The sequence below is a fragment of the Silurus meridionalis genome, chromosome 11 (assembly GCF_014805685.1).
Source record: "Silurus meridionalis isolate SWU-2019-XX chromosome 11, ASM1480568v1, whole genome shotgun sequence".
NCBI classification, from domain to species: Eukaryota; Metazoa; Chordata; class Actinopteri; order Siluriformes; family Siluridae; genus Silurus; species Silurus meridionalis.
The window spans coordinates 6395301-6412838 of NC_060894.1; the positions used below are offsets into that span (position 1 = coordinate 6395301).

At 38.9% G+C, this 17538-nt stretch overlaps 1 protein-coding gene across 3 annotated transcripts in view; it reads right to left on the reverse strand.

The window, feature by feature from the left end:
• The window catches only part of kirrel3a (kirre like nephrin family adhesion molecule 3a), a 137814-nt gene that overhangs the window by 32619 nt on the left and 87657 nt on the right, over positions 1-17538 (reverse strand). For all 3 annotated transcript variants that reach the window (XM_046862071.1, XM_046862070.1, XM_046862069.1), the window contains exons 3-5: positions 11010-11159; positions 3346-3503; positions 2258-2408 (exon numbers count right to left, since the gene is read on the reverse strand). In XM_046862071.1, the coding sequence (XP_046718027.1) occupies positions 2258-2408; positions 3346-3503; positions 11010-11159 (459 nt within the window). The remainder of the gene's footprint in view (positions 1-2257; positions 2409-3345; positions 3504-11009; positions 11160-17538) is intronic.

Consider the following 17538-nt stretch of genomic DNA (forward strand, 5'->3'; position numbering starts at 1 on the left):
CTCAGCTTCATCTTCTCAAACCACCATGTCTTTGTAAATCTTAAAACAATTCAAAATATAGAATAATCAGAATTTTTTTTCATTCTGCTGACCCTTATATTAGAAACAACTGGTATATCCCAGATAAAAAATAAATATATAGATAATTTATGAAAATATATGTAATAATTGCCAAACTGAATATCTCTATTCCACCGACCATAAAACCGCCATGGTGCACACATCCGGCAATTAAAACTGTCCGTGTGGAAACATAGCAAAAGTTCAGTTTGGTGTCCTGATGATTTATGTCATTTAAAGCACCACAATTAATTTAAAACATACAAAATAAACATAAATTAGCATAAAGCATCCATATTTGTCCATGCTTACGTTGATTAGAGTACAAAAACTTGAAAAGTTTCCATTTAAGGTACATTTAGAACAAATAAAATGTGCGATTAATCTGGAGTTATATATTTATAATATTCTATATTGTAATGCTGTAGTAAAAATGAGCTAGCTTTTAAGAAATTACATTTCCATGATCCTTAAAAAAACTCAACAAAATATATTTTCATAACTCATGTCTTATATAAATTATTAAACTTACTTCCTACAAAATAAGAGCACAAAACTTTGTTCTTAAAAGTTTGCATCAGCCTTCAATTGCGTTAAAATGACAGAGGAATATGTCCAGACTTGTTATTTAGGGAAGAGGGAGGAGTTTTTTTGGCGTAAGAAGCTCTGGAGGGAACTGGGGAGTGCACTTCTGTGAGTTTAATAAATCACCTCTTGTCACTTTTTCCCTTGGAACAGAATCAGAGCGTCCTCAGAGATGGGAACAACGCCCACGTCCACGTTAGACGCCTCCTACACGTCTGTATATAGGCAATAATTATTCCTCAGTGGCGCGTACTGTTTTTGGTTTGTACTCCACACTTATGTACAATGTAATTACTCTAAATAATGCTGGGTATCGACTGCACCCATGACCCCTGTGATGAACAGACAGGACACTGGGTCAGATACAAATCTCAGTGTAATGGACATGTATTATATGGAAAAAACTACGGAGACATATGACTTCTCCAGCCATATGTGGTTCTTTCCAGAAAAGGGTTACCACAAAGCTGGACCATATAGTGTAGCAGAGACTTCATTATGAACTGTCTTTCGGTATTTGATCTCTTGAGAATACACATCATTGGCGACAACAAGGAAAAACATTGATCCGACACGTACAGAAACTTATACGGAGACTACGCTGTTGAACCGTGCACAACCACCAAAAAAATTTTCCTCTCCCTCTTCCCCACATGATCCAAAATCTTTCTAGTCTGATGTTATCATTATGATCTCCAGAGAGTTTTTAAGTCTTTAATTCCAAACTCCGTAGCCTCGGAAATTTCTAGCTCTTCTAGAATCTAGAATCTTCTCTGAAGTATGTACGAAGCAAGTAGAATGTGCGCTCTAAAGAAAACAACTATGGTAATTATTGATAATAATAATAATAATAATAATAACAATAATAATAATAATTGAAGCCCAAAGCTTAATTTACAGTGCACAGGTAGGAAAGGAAAAGGATCTTGACGCCTGGTGAGAGAAGCGTGAAGGCTCACTAATTACGAAGTTAATATCGAGATCACACCTGCGTGATTCACGTGGCTCGGAGATGATTAGCTGCATGAGAGGAGCTCGAGTCGATGGTAAATATAGGGGTAAAAAAAAAAAAGGGCCACAGCAGGATGCTGAGGAAACATGGTGACAAAAAAAAGCTTTAGAAACAGCAGCACTGTTTTGCATGACAAATCGATTAAAACAGAATAATAATCAAATAAGCAGGACGGTTCCCTGGTTTTGTCATGGAGCAAAAAGTAAAGTGGAATTTAAAGCAAGGAACAATAAAGCTGTCAAAAGTAAGACGTCTTCTTAAACCCTGAGTTTACGTCGCATTTGCCATGCTAAATATCTCTGAGGATTGAAACACGGCGAGGAAAATGTGTCTTGTCAGAGTTGAACTGCTCACTTCATAATTTCTCTAATAAAGTGGGTCGTACTCGCAATTTTTTATTCCGCAGATGAACCAGTCATGACAGTTAAAGTTATATAAATGCAAAGGCATGCTTTTTTCTCTTTCACAGCCCGAAACGTGTCTGTCAGAGGATGCTCGTCTATTTAATAGCAAACTGTCTTGTATAAAACGAACTCTGGAACAACACGGACACATGGCATGTTAAAATATTGTTTAATTAAAGCCAGAAGTGAGGCTCACGCTGGATGTCGATGGTGACCGTGGCCTCCTTTCCGTTGGGTGCTGCTTTGTTGGACGCTCGGCATGTGATGCGTTGGCCGCTCTCGATGTTGGATGCCGAGACGTACAGCGTGCTGACCGTGCTCTCTCTGTGGCCGTCACGCAACAGTGTCTATAAACAAACACAACAGCAGACAGGGTTCGATGTACATCACAGACGTTGTTTAAAATGTTTGTTCAGTTATTAATTAATTAATTAATTTATTCATTCATTCCCTTATATTCCATTTGTAAGCATGTAATTTATTTTATTTAATTCTGGCCACTGGTTCCATCCATCCATCCATCCATCCATTAATCCATCCATCCACCCATCCATCCATCCATCCATCCATCCATCCATCCATTCATCCATCCATCCATCAGTTGCTTCTATTCTTTATAAAAGCTTGGTTACAGCTTCGATCTATTCATTCATGTATTAATTCCTCTATTCATCAATCCATCCATTCCTCTGTCTGTCTGTCTGTCCATCTATCTATTCATTCATTCATTCATTCATTCATTCATTCATTCATTCATTCATTCATCATTCATTCATCCGTTCCCAATATTCACAGCCTGCACCTAGTGTATACATTTGGCTATACCTTTCTTTTATTCAATAATTCATACATGATCTTTTTTGGAGCATTTCAGTCATTTATAAGCTATTGCTCTTATTCATTCAGAAAGGGAGAGAATGAGAGAGAAGAGGACCCATTTTTCACCCAGAGCAAATACAATTTACCAAACTGCACAGAAACCCATGTATAATTGAGAACCGTGGAATGTCTTCTCTTTTTTGTTGTGCTTAAATTGAGACACTGAGGCTTGAGTCAGTCGGCAGGATTAAATAAAGAAACACTTTTCAATTGTCGTTAAATTGACACAGCCAACCTTTCAGAGGACACGAAGAGACAGAGGCTCCATAAAATAATAATAATGCAGCGTAAACATTTCCAGTATTTTATGTATGGAACGAAATGCTTTGCTTTGGAAAGCACATGGTCTTGGTCTTCCTTTACTCAAAGTGTCAAATTGAAATGCAGATTAAATGCAGCTGATACCTTGGAGTACATTGCACCATTGAGCACCTCTCCGTTACGGATCCAGATGATGGAAGCTGCCGGCTTGGCGTTGTCGGCGTGACACGTCAAGTTCAGCGGGTCACCAGCTCTCAGACTCACCACGGGTGCTCCAGTGATCACCGGGTCATCTGGGGGAACTGGGGGAGAAAATGAATAATGGATAAGATAGGGGTTCAAGCAAGGAGAGGACAGCCTGTACAGTGAGAAAAATGGCCACGGAGCCACCACCACCACCATCATCATTATCATCCTCATCATCATTATCATATTAAAACAAAAACAAAAATACAAAAAGAAACAATTTCATGTCATAGTAACTAAATAGTATGAAGGAAATGAATGTTTGAATAATGACACAAAAACTGATTCATTTCATGGGGAAAAAAAATCCAACTTTTGATTTTTTCAAAAAGAAGTTTCAGAAAAAGCAGCATTTAAAGATTTTTCAACAAGACGTTATTTTAATGGAGCAATTAAGTGTCTGGTTTTTAAAAGAAAGGAAAAGCTAAACAGTATGTAAGAACATAGCAGAGCAGTTGGAGGGAGTGATGAGCAGTGAGGGGGAGAAAAAAGAAAAACCTTGTGGTCCTCAATGGTCCTGATTGCGCCCCTCGCTTTAAACACCTCTGATCACTCTGCTTTCCTTTTGCACTCAGCTGAATTATTGATTGAGCACGCTGCTCATTAGAGAGCATATCTGGGGCAAGTCAAAATCAAAGGCAGCAAGCAGGTGGCACATCCTGACTGCTCCAGAGAGACGGGGGAAAGAGCGAGAGATAGAGGGAACAAGAAATAGGGAGATAGAGCAAGAGGTGTGAATGCGTGAAAGAGGCCAAAGGGAGCACTAGGAAGGAGTCGTTCGACTCGTTCCAGAACACACACCTCTTAGTTCTAATTACGGCTGCCATCCATCCATCCCACATATGTTCTAGAAAAAAAAAATGTGCGAGGTGAAATTTGGAGAAGCGCTGCAAGAGAGTTGTTTACGTCTCCTGCCAGTCGGAGAACTTCATTCATATTGCTCAGAGGCTTGACAGGTTTGGCCTTGACTCGTCTGCGAGGAAAGCTCAGGGTGATATATTACCAGGAATTACCTCAGCGCAACCAATCAAGTCGCCTCCTCCACCTCCTGAAAGTGAGTGAGCGGCTCATGTGTTGCGCCTCGTAAATATAACTCGCTCATGCCAGCCATATTTCTTGTTATGGAGGAAAACCGGAGAGGGCATGGAGAGTGGCTGGATAAAGACACGAAACTGCGCAGTTTACAATCTAAAATCGCCTGGGAAGGTGTGTGAATATGGGGAAATTGTTACCTGGGTACTGAGGTGATGTGGGAGTGTTTTTTACTTAGACAAATGTTCATTTTTTATCTCTTTTCCTTGTTTTATAATAATACTAATAATACAAATAACACAATAGCTATTAACAGTAATAGCTATAAACAGTCAAAAAGCTTGAAGAAAAGGTTAACACCGGTTAACTCCTTCCACTAAATGTTTCCTTCACCACCTAAACTTCACAAGCTACTTATTTTCTACAGCGATATAGTTACTATAGCAACAATAATCCCAAAGAACAAGCTATTTTATTCACTATTTTAACAATAGTATTGGGACACTGAACTCTACCAATCATATGTGATACCACAAACTTGGAGGCATACAATTGTATGTTACATCTTTGGATGTGTAGCATTGAATTTGAGCTTCACTTAAACCTGTTTCAGCCTAACAATGCCCTTGTGCATAAGGTCAGCTCAAACCAAGAAGATATGGGCGAAAGATCTTGAATGGCCTGCTGCAGAACTCTGACATCAACCCTATAGAACAGCTTTCAGGTTAAATTGGAATGCTGCTTGCACCCCGGGCCTCCTCACCCTACATCAGTACCTGACTTTACTCACAACCTTGTAGCTGAATGAACCCAAATCTTAGACAAGCACATGCCAAAATCATGTGGAACAACTTCCCAGAAAAGTAAAGGTTATTATTAGAGCAATTCAGGACTAAATTTGGAAGAAGATGTTCAAAAAGCAGATTCAAATCTTATAATGAAGTGTCCACAAACTTTTGAATGATGAATGGTGGCTACACTACAGTAAGAGCTACTCTTCTAGAAAATAAAGCAACACCTATTGGGCAATCAGGATGAAGCGTTCAGTAGTGCTGTGCTTTAAACAAAAGAAAAATTTCACCTGTACTGTGTATCGACCCGCCATTCCGGTACAATTACTCTTCATGCTGAAGGAACATCTAATGACAATGTGTGAAATGATTAGAGTGAGAACAACTCACTTCATCAAAACAAAACAAATAATAATCGAATAAATAAACAAACCCCCTCCTGTCTCCGTAATATTACCTTCTTTGTCTCAAGTCAACTGTCATTATAATGGTCGTGTTTGCAAACATTCCTTGGTGTAATGGCTCTAAATTGACATTTTAACACGGACGGACGGTAGATTTCTCTCGAGTGGGCGAGCAAAGCGAACGAATTCGGCCCTGTTTAATTGGCGCTCACGGCAGCAGAAACACTCGAGCGATACCCAGCACAAGCCCGGCTCCTTGGCACCAAATTACTTTTCTCGCCACCCTCTTGATACATGTGGCCCTTGGGACATTTCCCGGACTTGATCGGTCTGTAGAGGTGAGGCGAAAGAGGCAAGAAAAGAGAAAAATGGAGCAATTTCACCTAGAAAAAAAAAAACACATAGTGGAGGCAGCACTGGGGGGAATATGACCCATTTTCTAATGTACCTGCAGCTGCTCTGCGATGGGGAGATGCGATTTCTAGCAGGAGGAGAAGAGCAGAGAGGGATTAATCACATTTGAGCTGCGTCTGATGCGAATAACTGTCAGTAATTAGCCTTCTCTTCTAGCCAAATGAACTGCGGGCAGTCAGGAAAGCTTTAACAAGATCAGATCGCAACAGCTACCAGATAGGCTCAGTCATACATCTGGATGTGCAATGCTGTGTGTATAAAGGTGTCTATTTTTTTGTTATTTATTTTTTAGTTAAATGTTAATGAGTATTGCGATGTGGCAAAATACATTTACTTTGAATGTTAGCACAATCATACAATCACCTAGTGGGACACGGCTAACATCTAATGATGCTGAATTAGTGCTGAAGAAAAATAAAGCCATTAACACAATCATTTACACAATGTGGACACGTTGTTTCACCTAAACTAAGTGACCCAAACCTGCTCCTGGTCCTATTCCCCTGTGCATTAATCCAGCTCCATGAAGATATGACTTACATGGGTTGGAGTGGAAGAGCTTGAGTGACCTCTTATTGATCTCTAAACTTGGACACCTTTGGGATGAATTGGAACGCTCACTGCACCCCAGGCCTCCTCACCTCATCTACAGCAGTACCTGACTTCCATCATGGATATATAGATGGATGGATGGATAGATGGAAGGATGAATGGATGGATGGAGGGATGAATAACCCCCTTGTGATTGAATGAGCACAAATATCCATAAGCACACTCCAAAATCTAGTGGAACATCTTCACAGAAAAGTTTTTCAGAACAGCAAATGAGGACAAAATGTGGAATGGGATGTTCGAAAAACACATACGCATCTAGCGTATCAAGCGTCCGCAAACTTTTGCAGAAATAGTGTAGATAAAGCAGGGGCTGTATTACTTAAGCAAAAGATTTTGAGGCATGCCGTTAAAGGAAGACAATCAAAAGCGGTATAACTGCTACCACAATAAATATTTTCCAATAACATCAAAAAATGTGCTTTTTGTATTTTATTCCACATTAACTGTTTACTCGTGAAAGAAAGGTGCTATTATTCTATTTTTCTTACAAACAATTTTGCACATCCTCATTTAATGTACAGTGTAGCAACTATCATTCTCTCAACAACTCAATAATCCAGTGCTCTCTTTTTTATCGCTTTTGTGAAATTTTTGAAGCACTATGAAAAATATAATCAAGTATTTAACTCCTCATGTACAAAGCACACAGATTATTTGGTTGTGATTTAAAGCGCTGTGTACCAGTTCTCCTGTCACACACCTCAAGAGGATCCAGGGGCTCAATACCAGAGCTCAGAGGTGTCCTTGTATGTTTGTCTGCAAGACCTCTGTGTGTGTTGTGTTTGCAGTGTGACTTAAAGAGAATTAAATGGAGTGTGAAATGGAGAATATTTGTGGCTCTTAGGTTGGTCTATAATTCCACTTAACAATCAATACAGTGGTCCCACAGAACTCGCAGGGTTACGTTCTAAGATGAGTTCGGAAAATCCACACATTTTGGATGCAGCCCACTTTGGCAGGGGTCACCAACCTTCGGTACCGATTAATGTGAAGGGCTACCAGTTTGATACACACAGTTTTCAGTTTGATCTGAAATAACAAATTTGCTTAATTTACCCTGTTATTTTATGTCATTATTAATAATAAATGATATTCATCTATGTAAAGACACTGATTATGTTAATGATTTCTCATAATAATGATCAACAATGATTTAACAAAGTAGCAAACAGCTATTTTTGGAAAAGACCCGCAGGCTACTCATGTTGGTGATCCATCCATGTATGATAGTGAATTCATATAGACATTATGTCACTTTATACAATAATGTGTTTGATAAAAATGTATGAAATTTGTTAGTGAAATCATATTTTTAAATGGTTTTTCTAACGTTCCTGAACATTCGTTCCCGCTGCGGATTCCCGATTTTATGATAAACCATAACTTCCAAATGAGAACCCGCGAATTTTCCAAGCTGCGAGTTCCGAACCGCGAATTATCGGGGGATTGACTGTATATTCATAAAACCTATGTTTTTTAATTCAAATGAATTTTATTAACACTGAGTGAGGTGATATCTGCCAATCACACTGGTGATAATGAAACATAAATTTATGCAGATTCAAAAGCTTCAGTTAATAGTCAAATCAAACAATTTTCACACACAGCATTCTCAGTCACATAACCCAGAAAATAAATCCAGTTAGGGGTAATTCTGTGCCTGAAAATGCCTTGCTGTTGAATGAGAAAACAAATAACTGCAATTACACTACAAAATGTTCTGAAAATTATGCATTAATTTATTAAAAAATCAAGTCTAGATTCAGCATGAGAAAAATTAATTAAGTAGGAAATGTATACAGTTTTATCATTCCTGAAAATTCCAGGCAAGAAATGGGCTTAATAAGATATATTTATATAGAAAGAAGAAAATGTAAGTAGGAAATAAACAGGCCACTTAGAGTGCTAGCTAATAAATAGATTAAACTGGTAGGTTTTAGGATACTCTGGTACTCTTCTGGTAGTTCATTCCCTAAAAAAGGTAATGAACATTCTCAAATGTCACTCAACAAGTGAATTCAGAGACTCAATTGAGGGACTCCACCTCATACTGTAATCTATGGACAAACCTATAAAAGAAAAAGAAATTACCCACTAGAGAAGCACAAAACCCACCATAGCAAAACACTATGTTTTTTCGGCTCGGAGTCTTCAGTTCTCATCGAGTTCCTACCTGTTCTCATCTCACAGTGACAGTGTCACAACAGGAATAGCAGAGGAAAGTGTATGACAGTGTATGACAGCTCACCCTCCTCTTCTACTGTTCCTGCAGCTCCCTCCCAACCTCAAAATACCATAATGCCATTATACACTGAGATTTTCGTATTATTTCCAAGCACACACATACAGTATAAAGCCAATTGTGCTGATTCTGGGACTGGGATTGCAGGATATCGGCACTTTAGAAAGTTTGGATTTTCAGGGACCGGGAAACAAAGTGCATCCTAGAGAATAACTGCCACCATGATGGGGCAATCTACAAGCTCAGAGCTGTCAGTGGAAATGAGCAGAATTGCAGATGTGCCCGCTCCATCGCAGCCTGGCTGACAAAGTGTGGCGTTTGAGGAATGAGGACCAGCTGTTCCAAACTCTGTGGCGATTTATGGAAATTAAAGTTTAATGGTGTTTGCAAATGGGTAGTTAGATCACCTCGAGCTTGCATTTACATCACAAAAGGCTCTTTAACAAAAGAAAAATGGAAGAAGAAGTACAAGGCCTCGGGTTTGAACTACTCCAATTTTCTTTTCAGCCTGTCGTTGTTTGCTTTTTATCTAGACCAATCTACCACAGAGAAGGCAGTGTTCAGTCTGACATTAACAGAAGGCAGACAGGAGGCGAGGAGTGAGAGGATTGTTTGGCGAGGGCTGCAAATATTGGCTTGCTGCTTGCCTAAAAATGGAAAAAAAAAGTTTGCTTGCTGACAGTCTTTCTCAATGCTGTTGTTCCAGCTCAGTTTGGTGATTTATTTCAGAAAGACAAGGAAGAGTAGCAAGAAGGCAAATAACTCATTTCTTTTAAAAGGCCAAAAATAATCTAAATTTTCTATCATTACAATTGATTTGGACAAACAAGACAAATAATATTTTTCTTTTTTTTTTTTTTTAGAATATTTTGGGCACATTTGGAGTTTAAATTGCTTCCACACAGATTAATCAGTTTGTCAAGTAAAAATCAGAAGGGGATTATAAGACAAAAATAAACTCTCAAATTTGCTGACAAGGATCTACAATGTGCTGGATTTCCACAACAAGCCAATAGGTCTCATTAAATTAGCTGAATATTTAGCTTTTATTCACATATAATTAAAATGAAAAGAAGTAGCAGTAGCCCTTGGGATTGAAGTTTGCATGCACCTTGTTTGATACTTGGGAAAGGAGACCAAGATAGGCCTTCGCCTGCAAGGATCCAAACAGAGTCACACATTCCGAGCTTTGGTTGTCAGTGGGAAGGAAAGGCAAGCGATCTGTCTGGCAAGACTGTCTGGCTCTAGTTGTGGTCATGCTTCACTGATCTCAGTGGGAATGAAGTGTCAGCCTGCACTAGATCACAACACCACCCATACATTAACTTCATTAGCATAGTAAGAACTTGGCTCACTGATTGGAATGCAACTTTTCAGAAATCTGTGTGGGATTAAATGTCTATGCCCAGGGAGAACCTGGTGATTTGACTCTCCTGCCAATGGACGAGTGAAAAATAAATAAAACATAAGAAAGTTAATTCCATCTTCATCTATAATTAATAATTTTAATGGACCAGCAATTGCCGACATCCCCACTTCCTTCTAAATAAGCGGCTTTACATTGCTTGGTTGGAGCGTTGTTGCTCTTGAGCCAGAATAATGATCTGATACCGCTGGAATCCATCATGGCTTTAACAAGCAGGAGAGATCAATAATGATAATTAGGCCTCGTTTTGCCTGCCTGGAGGTGGACATTTGCATCGGAATCTCATTGATTGATAATCACAGGAGATAGAAAACATATGTGAGGTCTTTTACCATAACTGATTCGAGAGGCTTCTCTGCTCCTCAGATGATTGCTTAGCAACTGCTTTGCAATTAGGACGAAAAAAAAAAAAACATTTGGTATTTAAGATCATTTACTTTTCTTACTTTTAGGTGCTAGAGCACATAATTACTTCGCAATTTGCAAATTGCAACCTTTTCTACAAGAGCAGCACAAAAACATCCTTTTCCAATACACCAATACAGAATTTCAGAAGATTTTCAATTGTTAGAAATCTGAAAAGCTTTACAGCTTGTTAAACATAAACATCACTTCCACACATTAGTCATTATACTGACCTAAAACGGTGAGGCGAGCGGGACGAGACCTGATGCCTGCCTGGATCCCCTGACACTCAAAGCTCCCATCGTCCCCAAGCTCTGTCCGCTGGATCAGAAGGTGGTACTCGCCTTTGCTGTGATCACCCACTACGTCGTATCGAGGGTATCCTAAAAAACAATCAATTTTTTCATTAAACACTGCTTGCTCAGTAATTAAAATAAAAACTCAAGCACATCCAAGTGTACAACCAAGTCGTTACATTTCATTCTGGTTATTGGATACAGATTAAAGCTACTTATGGGTCAGACAGTGAGACAAATTTGGGATATACATTGACCAGGTATAACATTATAACATTATCATTGTTAGTGAATAACACTGATTATATCTTCACTATGGCACTTGTTAGTGGGTGGAATATATTAGGCACCAAGTGAACATTTTGTGCTCAAATTGATGTGTTAGAAGCTGAAAAAATGGGCGTGCATAAGGATTGGAGTGAGATTGGAAAGGGGCAAATTGTGAAGTCTAGACGACTGGGTCAGACTGGGTCAGACTGGGTCATCTCCAAAACTGCAGCACTTGTGGGATGTTCCTGGTCTGCAGTGGTCAGTATCTATCAAAAGTGGTCCAAAGAAGGAACAGTGGTGAAGGCCGGTGAAGACGTGTGGTCCGAGCCAACAAATGAGTTACTGTAGCAAATTGCTGAAGAAGTTAATGCTGTTAATGCTCGACTGGTCAGGACTGTTTTGGCAGCAAAAAGGAGACCAACATAATATTAGGCAGTTGGTCATAATGTTATGCCTGATCCGTGGCCAATATATTATACCTGGTTCGGGGTAAGATGTTCTGAGTCTGCCCCGGAGTCTCCACCCAGTGGGATGTATCTGATACAACTCTAACATAAGCTGACCAGGAGGTATCTATATAAGGTTCCCAAACAAGCTATAAATGTGGAGGAATAATAGTCTTACAAGGGTATCCCAGCTTGTCAAGGTCCTTATTCTATTATGGAAATTAAGAACACCAACCCCGCAGAGATAACTCATCTTCATTACCTGCAGGCTTGACCTTATTCTTTAAAAAAAAAAAACTCCTCAACCTATTGTTTAAGCCTGGTATTGTAGCATACAGTACACCAAACGAACAATTTCCAACCCAGATCAAGTCCACTTATCTCGTGTAGCTGTAAACACCATGCTCCAACTCAATAGCCTGAAACATGTCACAGAATACGTTTCCTTCCTTGGTTGCATTATACAATCCAATCTGCCATGATAAAATATAACTGATGTTTACGAAACACCAGTTTGTCAGCTGGAAGTCCTCTGATAGAAAAATGAGAGCATAATAATAAGCATTTCATATCAGAAATGTAACACTTTAATTGCAATATTTCTAGTTTTTGAGAATGGTGGACGTATTTAGTATTGTCGCTAAAACATTCTGAATGAAAAGTAATGTCCAATCAGCTACCTGGCAAGAATCCACAAGATCCCTGATTTAATCTAAAAATGGACAATTATTGGAAAAATCGTAGCCAGAAAAAATGGACTTGGCATGTGCTTAGTCTATCATGATACTTTTGAAAAAGTGTGCTTAAAACTGAGGTATAGTGATGTTGGGGTTTTGTGTGTGTTATTTCAGCAATCATTGGTTAATATTTGTCAAGCTAACAGTGTGTGACTGTTCAATCCAATCCAACACTTTGCTGACATAAACCTCATTAAGAGGTAAACCTCCAGCACTACAAAGTCATCCAATCACCCATTAATGCCGACGTTTTCTTTGTAGAGGAGCTCAATGGTGAACCGAGCTGAAGGAGGTGGACTGCAGTATGCTGGGGATAGCCCATTGATTCATGCTAATTCAGTGGAAATGAGAAGTGAGCACTTCTACAAGCCATTAGCTTTACTGTTTCGCTGATGGTCACATCTAGAATCAATGTAGTTAACTTTTATCATTTGCTGTCCTGGGGCTCCATTTCGCTTAAAACCTACTGAAGCAGAACATCATCCTCTTAGCATGAGGAACCTATTATAGTCATTTTTCACTTCCCTTTTTTGTAATAGTCAGTGGTAAAATGGGCAGATAAACCTGTAAAAAACTGTTTCAGGTTTTCGATTCTTAGATCCGCTGTGATTTAAGCAGGAGAGGGCTTAGGAAGCTGAAATGAAAGATGATCAAAGCAATAACCGGTAAAGAAGAGGGCTAAAAGCCTCACACTGATATATAAAGCAAAAGATGTCTGAGTTTCACCTTGATCAGTTCAGACCATCTTCATTTTCCAGGTGTTTTATGAGTGAGGCTTACGGAAGCTTGAGAGAAAAGGATTTTACTTGCCATTTTATTACAAATGAAATTTTCGTTTAGAAACACAAGCGATCTAAATTTTTATTTTTATTTTTCATTTATTTATTTTCCATTGATTTTCTCCCAAACTTGCAATCTCAAGACAATTGCTTTAGCATTGTAGCACCAGGAATCTCCTTATTAACTTTGGTAAAACAAAATTTGCCTTTGAAATATAGGCTATGGTTAAATGTTGATGTTGCAGAATGCATCTTTTCGAGGCTACGAGAATTGTACTAGGTGGATAAATAAGCGTACATGGAAGGATTTGTTTTCAAAATTAAAAAACATACGTACATTATACACTATACAGACAAAAGTATTGGGGCACCCGATTTTTCCAGCCTTATGTCATTTTTCCCCAAACTGTAGCAGAGGCGATTTCTTTAAGACTGCAAGGGAAGCTCGGCTTCCCTTATAATGTCACAAAATTAATGGTCAAATATGTACTATTGTATTAACATTTTATTGACTAAAAATGCGTTAGAAAACGTTCATCTCAAAGACGAGTTCGTTCAGAATCAGTTACATATAGCAGGTCGGCTGACTCGATTTCCTTCTCATACATTCCCGCAGCGTCACAGTGCATTTCCCTATTGAAGCCCAGCGTCCATTGCTTCAATGGGGCTGCTTTGAACGGTTTTTTTCAGCGCTTCGAAACTAGACGGTCATTGGATAAACGCTGCGATTATGTCCCGCCCACGGACGCTCAGCGTCTCTGGGGGTGAATGGGGAGTGGGCTGGCCCGGACTCCGAGCTTCTGCGTGATGATTGGAGGGTCTGTCGAAAGACTGCATCTCCTTTTGACTGACAGCGATTCTGTACTATAAGGAATCACTGAAGCTATTCGCGCTCAGTCCCATCGCGGATTTCTCAAGTTCAGTCGAAATAAAACTGCTGCAACCTATTTCTTTGATATTTGCTTGGCGAAATTGCTTGATTTTCATCATACATTTCACACAATTATACACCACATTCCTTGTTTCAGTTTTACAGAGTTTAATATTTTTTTTTTAGATCGTTCATTCATTCATTCATTCCTTCATTCATGGCCATCACTTTGATTCAGGAAGACTGAGGTCAGAACTTCAAGTCCTGTATTCAGATTAGGACTTGCAGGGTAACAGGGGAAAGCTGTGTGATTACTTGGTGTTCCTTAAAGACATGGAGTTGGACAGTGCAATGCCTCAGCTTTACAAACTGTTCTCATTAGTGGCAACAATTGGAGCTACATCTGCAGGTGTAGAAAGGAGCTTCTCCTGTTTAAAGCGACTCAAGTCCTACACCCGAAACACAATGGGCCAAGGCCGTTTAAGCAGCCTAGCTCTGCTGGCCATTGAGAGGACACTGGTCAAGTCACTTGAAAAGACTCCTAGTTGGTACGACAGGGTCACAGACCATTTTCTTGAAAAGGAACGTAGGGCAGAATTTACTTTTAAATAAATAGACAATTTTATGATGTAGGCCGAAAATGAGCTTCCCCTCTCTGACAGACCAGTAGCCGCCACTGAACTGTAGCAATACTTTTTAGTCACACCATTCTATAAAATGCCTTTGGAAGTATACAATTTTCTCTTCACTTGAACTAGGAGACCTAAACCAGGTTCCAGCATGACAAAACCAGGTTCATAACCATATATTTTACATAATCCATATACTCTGACCTCAACCATACTGAACACCTTTGGGATGAATTGGAACGCTGACTACACCCCAGGCCTCCTCACCTCACCCTACATCACTACCTGACTTTACTAGCACCCTTGGACTAAATGTGGAATGGGATGTTCAAAAAGCACACAGAAATCTTATTTTCTATAATACAAATGTATCGGGTCACCTGGTCATAAGTATAGTATGTGAATTTTGACATTTCACATTTAGTCCCAATTTGCTCTTATAATTCCCTCCACTCTTCTGGGAAGATGATCCCAAAGGTGTTTAGTATGGATGAGATCAGAGCTCTATAGCAGGCCACTCAAGATCTTCCTCTCTAAAGCATGTAAACCGTATCTTTAAGGAGCTCACGTTGTGCACAGGGGCCTTGTGGAACAGGTTCGGGTTTCCAAGTTCAAGTTAATTCATAATTGTTTTATAGCGCATCTAAAGACATCCTGTACAATTGACTGCCTCTGGCATTGTGGTAACAGTTTGGAAAAGAACCACAAATAGCAGGGAAGGTCAGGTGAACAAAGACTTTTGTGAATATAGTGTATTTTATCTCTGCTACCTTCTCTTGCACATAGCACAAGGTTAAACATACATAAAAATGCTATCAGGACTGAGCATTCTATGCTGAGAATTTTCAGCATATTGTAGCTCATAACCAGAACGTTGGTCACACTGGATGTACCGAACAACCTTATGCTAATTTGATTCTTTTAGTCTGTATTAATGCACTTAACTAGCTAATTACGATATATTCATAAATGTTAAATATTTTTTGCTGACTCAGTTAGACTAAAATCAATGGGATTGGGCAACAAACTAAAGCTGTTCCTTAGTAATACATCATGCAACAGAGCTGGTTGAAAGCAGACACTGCCAACATTCTGCACCGTATTAAAGATCTGGAAACGCCTCCAGTTTGCCATTGATTGCCCACAGAAATGAAGAAGTGTTTATCCCGTGTAGCAGCTGCACAGGAGCGGTTTATTGAGCAGCTCACGGTGTTTGGCTAAGCGTCAGATTTCAGCCCTCAGCACCTTTATACTGCAATCCAATGAAATACCCACCTCAGGGGGATGCCTTCACGGCTTAGAGTGAGGCAGAGTGAGTGGAATGGGACAGCCGAGCCCGTTGAGGCTCAATTAAAGAGCTCGGGCCGTGACTAAACGTCGCCCAAGGTCGGCCGCTAAAAAAGACAAATTTGCAGCGAAGCTAAAGCAGCAGCTGACACTTATTCCATCATGGAGTGTGCACTTTAAATCAATAACACAAAGCACAAAGCCTGGACTGGTTTCCTTCCCTACACAACAGATGTCAGCATTATCAACAGATGTGTTTCAGCTAATAAAGTGACAACTCCATGACAAAAAAACAATAAAGATATAAGTTTCGTGAATAAATTGTGTGCTTTTGTGCGGTCAAGAAATGGTTTGAAATAAAGCAGCAACATAAAATTGTAATTGAATATAAGGTAAAAATCTCAAAATTATATACAAATTCTGTATAAAAAATTACAAAATAAATAAACACATTTATTAATGTCTATTTGTAATTTAAGGATTTTATGACTGAAAAATATATACAATTATTAACTTATATAAAAAACATAAATAATAAAAAATGTCATTAAATTAAATTTATTTTATGTTATTATATTTTATTAGGATATGGTTATTTTCCCAGGAATGTTCTACATTTTTCGGACATCTGCCCTGCTTTGCTTCTTTATTCCAGTTTATTTGCAGTTAGGTTCCCTGCGTTGTCTTCTTTCTTCTTCTCTCTGTTGTGAGTTCTCATTATTTTTTTCCCTCAGCTTCCACCTACTTGCTTGGAGTTTCCAATAACGTGGGAGGCCAACAGGGTGAAAAATTACTTACAAAAAAAGGTACAGTAATCCCCCGCTTTACCCCGGTTTATCTCAGAATTGCATTTGCCACATAACTAATTTGTTTGGCTGATTTTTCAGGTCTCTTGCGAAGAGCATGATAGACTAAAAAAACCTATAGGGAATTGTATTTATGAGTTTTATGTTAATTTAATGAAATGTATTAATAAAAATATAATTATTAATTATAAAATGAAGTAAAATGTAAATACAGTACAGTACTGTAAACATAAAATTTTTGGGATGGCGTCTGTTTATCACGTTTTTCATTAAAAAGGTTAAATAAATGGGGGATTACTATTTATAGTATTTCTTTTGAGCGGTTTGGGTGTAATGGGGAATGTACCGTATCTATCGTGCCCTACCATCCCCTTTTTTCTTCTTGGGATTCAAAAAAGAGAATGTGTTGTTGCCGCGTTCCTTTTGTCACAATTAAAAAATGGGTTTCATTGACCTGGATTGTGCTTCACAGGTGCAGAAGTGATGTTCAGGACAGGTGTGCAATCTCTTTGTGCATTTTTTTTTTGGGTTACTGCATAAATTAACATTAGTACAGCAGTGGGAGGGGGGGGTGGGATTGCAGTCAAAAAAGAAAACAATAAGAAAACAAATTCATTTAAAAATAGAAAAAAAAAGAAACT